Genomic DNA, 9680 nt, shown 5'->3' on the forward strand with positions numbered 1-9680 from the left:
GTAGGGTTGTCCAGGCTGTGAGCTTTGAGAAGCAGATGGCCAGGCCTGTCTTCCGAGGAGCCTCTGGGTGGGTTTGAACCACCACCCTTTGGGCTGGTAGTTGAGCGGTTAACTCTTTGCGCCACCCCGGGACTCCAGTACGTTGTATGGTGTGTGAATTCTCTCTCAATAAAGCTGTTAAGACAATGAGCTCTGGGCCAACTGTTATCCATGAGAGGAGAGAGAATTCTGTGGATTGAAATCCTTTTTCCTTTCCAGCACTGCTAGCGAGTGGGACGACGTGTCAGGGGTGAACTGCAGGAAGACCACGGAGACACGGTGCGACTTCACGGCAGCCGGCCTCCTGCAGGGTTTTCCACGGCATTTCAACGTCTCTTTGCGTGTGCAGGCTGAGCTGGGAGACCGCGTCTCTGCCTGGGCGACGGTGCCTTGGTTTCAGCATTACCGGAATGGTGAGACACCTTGGGTATTAAACTTCTTCACCGTGTCCAGGTTTCTTCCCTGACCTCTTGCAGTGAGCACTGTTGATTCCAAGCACCTCAGTCTCGCTCTTAACCCAGAATGACCAGCAAAAGGCGGGGGTGGTGGGGAAACCCTAGGACCTGCCGTGGAGTTTGATGCCAGAGGAGAGAGGTTTGCTAGACCAGCGGTCGGCACCCTGTTGCTGCAGGCCAAATCCAGCCCACTCCCTGCTTTTGTAAGAAAGGTTTTATTAGAACACAGCTACGGCCACTTGTTTACATATTGTCTAAGGTTACTTTCCTGCTACCACAGCCGAGTTGAGCAGGTGGGGCAGAAACCACCTGCCCTGAATTTACTGTCTGGCCGTTTATACTGGGAAGTGTTTGCTCACCTCTGTGCCAGACGGGACGCACACTGGTGTCACTGGTCACAGCCATCAGTGTAGGCACGTCTTTTATCCAGGCCTCTTTACAAGAGCTGGTCTTTCGGCCCCGACCTTCCAGCAGTTCAGTGATTAGTCCTGGCTGGTGCCCGTGGAAACAGAGAAGCATAAGAGAAGACACGATCGTGCAGAGGCCTGCAGCAGGTGGCCGGCCCTGCCAGTCGGCACGCTTTCCTGCACTCTGCTCACTTAGCTGCCCAAAGGGAAGCTGGAGAACATGTGAGCCAGCATCCGTGAGTGAGGTTAACGAGAGCTTTTTGTCACTAGCAGCCAGTCCACTCACAGCTTGGCTGGCAGTGGACCCGGCCCGGTCCCATCTCTGCCACTGGACATTGTCTAGACTTAGCTCCTCCTCCAGACAAATCAGATCAGGGGACAGAGGTGCAAACTCTGTAGGGACGCGTCATTTCTGCACAGAGACAAGCCTGGCCAAACCATATGCCTCACTCTAGCCAACCTGGGAGAGGCCAAGAGGGAGAGCGGACAGTGTCAGCGCAATCCACCCCACTGCTGTGAGCAATACTGCTCACAGGTCACTAATGGCCATCTGTGCGTGCAGAATGTCCAGCAACAGGGCTCTTAGAACTTGTAGGACCCAGCCTGTACTTCGAGTTCCTTGGGTTAATTACTCAGTGTAAAAGCTTACTTGAGAAATACTGTAACCTTTCACTTACAGCACAGAATGAGTCACAGTCCTTGGCTGTCCTATGAATTATAGGAAAACCCTTCACAAACAGACTTGACCAGCTGGCCAGCTGGCTACGGAGTCAGTTCTAAGGCACATTACACCTGCGTGTGTCAGAGCACAACTGTGCTCCACGGGGTGTTCGAAGCTGGTTTTTCAGGCCTTTCAGATCACCGAGCCTTTCTTCCTATTTCTCAGTTCTTAGGTTCAAACACCGTATAGCATTAAGCTAGACACAGAGGCAAATGCATTTACAGGTTTGTAAATACTGTTTTTGCTCCTTTATGATGAAGTTTGATGTATCTGTTGTAGGTAGGAGCTAACAAAATCTTTTCCCCTCTGTGTGAGAATTTGGCCTTTGGTGAACTTTCCAGCTGTGTTTCTCTGGGAATTGGACTAAGATGTCCTGCCAGCCATGTTACTAGGCAGCCCTGTTTACAGTGAAAACCACCTCTGCTGGCTACACTGCACCCGAGCTGGAGAACCTTAAACACCTGGTGGGCAGCTGCATCTGCTGGCTTTGCTGAGTGCTGCAGTGGTTCTTGTAACTGGGCATGTCGCTTGGGAGGACCCTGAGAATTCTTTCTGTGAAGTTGTTACACGAGTCCCTGGCTCCTAATCCAGGGAGCCACGTCTGGACCCCAAACCAGAATGGCGTCTGGTATCTCCTTAGAGTCTAATCCCTGAGTCCTCTGAGTCCTCCTTTCTAAGACCTGCTTCTCTGCTCAGTGGAGGAGACTTCTCTGCCTCGGCCAGATCAGTCTGAAGCTCCGACATCACCCATTCTGCTTTGGGGTCCAGATGTGGCTGTGTGTTGCTCACGTGGCCTCTGTCACACTCTGGAGTTTGGGGAGGTTCCATGGGTCTGTTTAGGCTACAAGGAGCCCACCACTGTGATCTGCCGAGTGTGAATCTCAGCTCCTGGAACCTGGGCTTCTCCTGGGGGCCAGAGAGTCTCACTCCAGCTACCATGTGCCCTGCTGTGAGGACCCCTCCTTCCAAGAGAAAGAGGCCCTGGGGCTGCACTGCAGCTGTCCCGGCTCCTCCAGGTAAACCTGGTGCCCTGGGGCTGCACTGCAGCTGTCCCGGCTCTTCCAGGTAAACCTGGTGCCCAGAGCAGCATTGAGTAATCTTGGGCATCTGAAAACTTCGTTGAACCTCAAAAGAAGTCACCCTGGTGGGCAATGCATATATATATTGCATATATTTATTTATTTACACATAAATGAATGAATAAATAAAAAATATATATGTATGAAGCCCTGGTGGCATAGTGGTTAAGAGCTTGGCTGCTAACCAAGAGGCGGACAGTTCAAAATCCACCAGCTGCTCCTTGGAGAGCCTATGGGGCAGTTCTACTCTGTCCTGTAGGGTTGCTGTGAGTCGGAATTGACTCAACAGCAACAGTTTCTTTTTAATTTTATGTATAGATATAGATGTAGATATATGGATTTTCTCTATTCTGTTTTTCTATTTCAGTTACCATTGGGCCCCCAGAAAACATGGAGGTGGCTCCAGGAGAAGGCTCGCTTATCATCAGGTTCTCTGCCCCCTTTGACATTGACACTTCCATGGTCACGTTTGAGTATTACGTCTATTACTGGGAAGAGGCTGGCACCCGAAAGGCAAGAGCATTTTTCTTCTTTTTTGATTTTCTTTCTTTAGAGTTTTTGATTTCATAGAAGAAAGTAAACTTGCAAACGGGCAAGGAGAACAGGGTCTCCTAACATCTCCTTAGACTCTGAGACCTGAGCCCTTTGAGTCCTCCTTTTTAAGACCTGCTTCTCTGCTCCATGGAGGAGACTTCCCTTCCTCGGCCAGATCAGTCTGAAGGTCTAACAGTACCCCTTCTGGTTTGGGGTCCAGATGTGGCCGATGTGTTGCTCACGTGGCCTCTGTCATGCTCTGGAGTTTGGGGAGGTTTCATTGGGCCTGTTTTTGCAACAAGGAGCCCACCACTGATCTGCAGCATTAACCATGTGTTTCTCTGGTTTGAACTGTTTGCAAAGAGGGCACATGTGAATAGGTGAACAATCAATCCTTAAGGAGAAAGAACATTCTAGGGAAAAGTGATAGCCAGTAAGCGAATGCCTGGCACATCTGGAGAACTTCAAGGGCTTTGATCCATCAGAAATGCAGGCCGTATCAGGGGGTGGCAGGACAGAAGGTTAACAGAGGTACGTGGGATCAAAAGGGCCTGCTCAGCCTTGGGCAACGCAGGAGAAAGATGACGGCCTTTCGTCATCTCAAGGGCCTGACTACCCAAGCTGCACAAAGCTTAATGAGGTTTTATCATCCATGTAAACGTCATGATTTCCTGAACTCAACATTATTATAAATTTTAATAGTAGTAAGAGCTTATGTTTATCAAGAGCTTCCTTCGTGTCTGGCCCTGGGCCAGGCATTTTAGATACATTGTCTCATTTAATCTTTATCCCAACCTGTTTCACAAAGAGGGAAACCAGGTGGTTGAGGAACTTGCCCAGAGTCAGCTAGCACAAGGCAGGGCAGAGACATCCAGTCTCAGGATCCATGCTCTTAATCACCACATTTTTCTGCCACGTGGTTTATATTTGCACTTTCTCTTGGTTTCTTTATGGTGAGTCTAGAAATACTGGAGGAGACAAAACTCACTGAAGCATATAGGGACTAAGGAAACACTCGCCTCCCCAAATCAGCAGAGCGAGATCTGGGTGAACTGGAGCAAAAGGGGCCTGGTGGAAAGCAGACGGGAGAGCTGACTGCCTGTCACATGTGCATCTTGGACTACACTTAGAGAGCAGATATGGTGCTGGAGTTGTGGAGGCAGGCTGGGAGCTCTGGCCTTGTGAGTCTATACCATCTGGTTGGTTTCTTGACCACAGTGCACCATATTACAGTGCTCCATCCCAGGGGCCTGCCCACACTTCTGTTTTCTTATGATGCAGTCTGTCCGTGCCATTGGCATCCTAGAGCGGGGCAGGGCTGCCCAGTGCTGGAGGCTTGGCCTCTAAGACATCGAAGCCAGCCCCGTTTATCCGTGTGTTCTAATGAAAAGTACATGGACCATGCTTCTGCTACCTGGAATTTGCTTAGCTCCCTGTCACCTAACCCCCCAGGCCATAGTTTCCTCCTGTGTAAAACGTAACAGTTGAGTTGTAAGTTGGAACCTGTGGGGAGGAGCAGGAGTGTGTGCCTCAGACCCCTTTCCCCCTTTCATCTGGAGTATCTGCTCCTGAGTTTCCATGAACAAAAGGTGCTAGGGCTAAAATGACTTGGAAAGCCACCAACATGATTTCCATTTCAACTGTGAGTCCCCAAAACCATCCCAGGTTCAGTGAGTTTTTTAGAAGGACTTGCAGAGTCTAGCGTGTAGTTATACTCATGACGGTGATGTAGTAAGCAAAAGGATACAAACGAAAGCCAGAAAAGGGGAAAGGCACACAGGGCAAAGTTGGAAGGAAGCCAGGAGGAAGCTTCCAAGAGTCCTCTCCCAGGGGAGTTACACAAACCAAAAAAAAAAAACAAACCCTTTGCTGTTGAGTCAATTCCAACTTATGGCGACCCTACAGGACAGAGTAGAACTTCCTCATAGGGTTTCCAAGGAGCAGCTGGTGGATTCGAACTGCTGACCTTGTGGTTCACAGCCAAGCTCTTAACCACTGTGCCACCAGGGCTCCAGAGTCACAAAAGACATAGTCCATCCGAGAAGAAGCTGTGAGAGCATGTGTGAAACATCTACCAGGGAAGTTCATGGGGGCTGAGCACCCTGCGTTTTTCTTGGAAGTCCCTCCCTCTGCCCAGCATGTTCCAAACTTCCAGACCCCCAGAAGGGAAGCAGGTGTTCAGCATAAACCACACTGTCTGCACAAACAGTTTAGGTGCAGTGAACCACCCTTATCAGCTAGGGAATGGTGGGAACACTCCCCAAATCCCAGCTCCCAGACAGCAGCCAGGGGAGTCCAGGACCAGCCTTGTGAGTAGGCCTTTCTAAGGAAAGCTGTCTCAGCCTGCTGTGTGAACTCTTCTGTACGGTTGAAAATTTCCTGAATTTCAGAAGTGCCAACTGGCTGCTGAAATTATGCCACAGGGAACAGTTTCCTTAGAATTGCTTTATGCAGCATCACGAGCAAAAAAAAAAAGATTAATTTTCTGCCCTGGCAGTCCATCACCACTAAACAGAAGAAAATAAAATAGAAAATCATTTGTTACCCTACTCTTCATAGATAATACAACTATATTTATATCTTAAAAAATAAGATCATGCTGTATATACTATTGAATAACCTGCTTTTTTTTTTCCATTCAGTAGTATAGCAGCTTCATCTTTCCATGTTACTGAGTATATGTTATACCACCAGTTCAAATGACTCCAGCATATTGTTGTATCTCAAAAGGAAAAAAGTCCTTTACAAGAAATCTTATATTGTCATAATATGCTGTATCTGTTTCCCGCTTCCCTATGGGACAGTGACAACAATGTCAAGGACGAGGGTGTCACAAGCGTGGGGGTAGCAAGGCCCGAGGGAGGGCAGCAGCAGGAAGAGCAGAGGCCTTGGGGTCCAACTCTTTCCTGACAACATAAATCACTTTGACCAAAACTATAGGAGGCAACAACAAAAAAATAAAATTGTATTAAAAAAAAAAAACTATAGGAACAATTAGCCCATTTCAGTTAAAACCAGAAGCAGGTTGGGAATTAAATGAAAAATATTTCCTAGAATATGCTGCAATCCAGGGACTCCTGAAGAACTGCATCTCCTATTCTTTAGTTGACTGTGTTACCTGAGACATTGGAAAAGCTGGAAGTAGCATGAACATGTCTGTTCTGGCGATCGACATGTGTGGTTGTTGGTGTCTTTTAAATAGGTTAAAGGCCCTGTCAAGAGCAATTTCATTTCGTTGGATGACTTAAAACCCTTACGTGTATACTGTTTACAAGTCCAGGCGGAACTGGTTTGGTCAACACAAGGCATCTCTCTGCCTGGGAACTTAAGCAACACATCTTGCCACAAGACAACACTGGACGGTAAAACATACCTTCGTGCCCTTTCTAAGCCAAGACGGCGAGATCGGGGAATGCGTATCAAGGGAGGCAGGGTGAGAGACGCAGAGAACGGGCTAAGAGGAGAGCAGGTACCTGTAGGAATAATGCGCTTGTGTGAGCTCTACAGCAGCAAAAGCGGCCCAACGGCTAAGACTGCTGTTACAGGATTGCCTTGATTCACTGTTAATTCAACCACGTGGGGTGAGGGTATCTGTCCATTCTACTGAGACTCGAATACTGTTGAAGCTAGTGGTGGGTGAAAAGTGAACCGCTGATTGTATCGTGTGTGGGGACAGTCATCTTTTTCACCTTCGTGTCATCTTTTTTAGCTGCTACTAAACTCGAACAAGCCATCCTGACGTTTGTGGGAGCCTCTCTGTCAGTGGTATTGCTGGTGGGAGCCTGTTTCTTCATGATCCTGAGATACAGAGGCCTGATTAAATACTGGTTTCATTCTCCGCCCAAGATCCCATTACAAATAGGAGAGGTAGGTGTGCACACACCCAGACGGGCGACATGTGGGTGCATCACTGCTAAGATCACACCAACAAGTGCAGCAGTGAACAGAGCTGTGGACACAGAGATTAGAGTTAAAAACAGCACAGTGGCTTTGTCTCCTAGCGCTGCCATAATGAAACACCGCAAAGCGGGCAGCTTGAAAGAACAGGAATTTATTGTCTCACAGTTCCAGAGGCTGGGAGTCCAGACCAGGGTGTCGGCCGTGTCGATTCCTCCTGAGTGCTGTGAGAGAGGAAATGTTCACACCTCTGCTCAGCTTCCGGTGGCTCTGACCGTCCTTGGCGTTACTTTGCTGCTTGTAGATGTGGCTCCCGTGACCTCTTCCTCCTTTATATTTGACCCCATCTCCATGTCTGTTCTCCCCTTTTATAAGACGCCACTCAGAAGGGGTTTAGGATTAGGACCCACCCTGCTCTGGTACAGAGCCTGGTGGCGCAGTGTTTAAGAGCTCAGGCTGCTAACCAAAAAGTCAGCAGTTCGAATCCACCAGCCACTTCTTGGAAACCCTGTGAGGAAGTTCTCTTCTGTCCTGTAGGATCACGGTAAGTCGGAATCAACTCGATGGCAACGAGTTTGATGGTCTTTTTTTTACTCTAGTTTGACCTCATTTAACTGTTAAAAAAAAAAACCCTATTTTCAAACAGGGTCACGTTCATGAGTACGGAGTTAGGATATCAGCATACCTTTTTGTGGGACACTTTTTTTTTAAAACTTAATTTAACACTTAAAGTTTAATCCTATTACATTTTTTTCATTGTGGTAAAAATATACACGACAAAATATTCTCTAGTTCAACAATTTCTACATGTGTAATTCAGTGATGTTGATGATATTCTTCAGGTTGTGCAACCATTCTCACTATCCATTTCCAAATTATTCCACCACCATTAACATAAACTCAGTACCCGCTAAGCAAAATCTCCAGGGCACACAATGTAATCCCTAACACACGGGGTTAGTAAGAAAGGTGGGCTGGCCTGGCCAAGAGGTCCCTGTCCGGACGCAGTGCACGGGTCCCCTCTGCCTGGGGACGGGCCCCAGGGACACCAGCTGCAGGGTGTGGAGGCGGCACGCTCTCCTTTGTGAAGACAGAGAAGACAGGAATCAAGAGTGCACGCGTGGGCCACACGGTGCGCTCGGGAGGATTCTGCAGACGCGTCAGTGCACCGGAGCTCTGGGCCCAAGGCCTCCCTCCCCATGGCACTCAGTGGATGTCCTGGTATTTTAAAGGTCTTGAGCATTGGTGGCGCAGTGGTTAAGAGCTCAGCTGCTAACCAAAAGGTCGGCAGTTCGAATCCACCAGCCGCTCCTTGGAAACCCTCTGGGGCAGTTCTACTATCTCCTATAGAGTAACTGTGAGTCGGAATCGACTCCACAACAAGTTTTTTTTTTTTTTTTGGAGAAAGTAAAGCAGGATGATCTTGTGACAAGTCTTGTTTTCCTACACCACCCCAGCCTCTGAGGCTCTGTGAGGAGGCCCGGCCCTCTGTGGACACGGCAGGATGTTACCAGGTTCGGAGGCTCGCTGAGAGGAGAGCATTTAACAGGATCTGCTTCCCGAGTGTTTGCATCATTCTCCCGTAAAGTAAGGGTGAAGGTGTTGGGATGAAATCTTACTGTTATATCTAGATTGAGCAGATGTTGGATAAGCACTCAGCTACTAACCCAAAGGTTGGTGGTTTGAACCTGCGAAGGGGCACCTTGGAAGAAAAGCCTGCCGATCTACTTCTGAAAAATCAGCCATTGAAAACCCTATGGCCTTTTGCCCCTGGACACCCTTTTAACTCAGAACTGAAGCCACTCCCGAAATTCACCCTTCAGCCAGAGATGACATAGGTCCATAAAAACCAACCGTAACATGAGGGACATGCTTCTTAGTTCAGTCACGTACACAAGACCAAAAGGGCAACGTTTGCCTGAAAGCAAAGACAGGAAGGCAGGAAGTGACGGGAAACCTGGAGGAATGGACACAGGCAACTGGGGTGTGGAAGGGGAGAGCACTGACACATCGTGGGATTGCAACCAGTGTTACAAAACCATTTGTGTATAAACTGTTGAATGAGAAACAAATTTGCTCTGTAAACTTTACCGAAAGCACAATTTAAAAAAAAAAAAAGATAACCCTGTGGAGCACATTCTACTCTGACACACATGGGGTCACCATGAGTCGGAGTCAACTCGGCATCTGGTTGGGCTTTTTTTTTTTTAAGATAAGGACTAAGTCTGTAAAGACAGTGTCACTACTAGAAGGAACTGAGGCCCATGTTTTCCTTCAGGCGTTATATGGATTGCATAAATGTTAAATAAACTCCATACTGGAGCCTCCTCCACTAATATTTTCACAAAATTACAGCTCTCCACAGGCCTCAGAATTTTGCTTGCATTAGTAATCTCTCTCACACAGTAGAACTACCAGCTGGGCCCTGATAAGTGAATTTACTACTAACTGTTCGTCATGTTTTTGGAAACCCTGGTGGCGTGGTGGTTAAGAGCTTTGCTGCTAACCAAAAGGTCAGCAGTATGAATCTACCAGCTGCTCCTTGGAA

General features: G+C 48.1%; 1 protein-coding gene across 1 annotated transcript in view; it reads left to right on the forward strand.

Moving 5' to 3' along the window:
- The window catches only part of IFNGR2 (interferon gamma receptor 2), a 15395-nt gene that overhangs the window by 3656 nt on the left and 2059 nt on the right, over positions 1-9680 (forward strand). Inside the window, exons 2-5 of the mRNA XM_023741300.1 lie at positions 216-452; positions 3069-3214; positions 6438-6597; positions 6945-7102. Coding sequence (XP_023597068.1) covers positions 216-452; positions 3069-3214; positions 6438-6597; positions 6945-7102 — 701 coding nt within the window. The remainder of the gene's footprint in view (positions 1-215; positions 453-3068; positions 3215-6437; positions 6598-6944; positions 7103-9680) is intronic.

Source organism: Trichechus manatus, unplaced genomic scaffold (assembly GCF_000243295.1).
Source record: "Trichechus manatus latirostris isolate Lorelei unplaced genomic scaffold, TriManLat1.0 scaffold00177, whole genome shotgun sequence".
In the NCBI taxonomy this organism is placed as follows: Eukaryota; Metazoa; Chordata; class Mammalia; order Sirenia; family Trichechidae; genus Trichechus; species Trichechus manatus.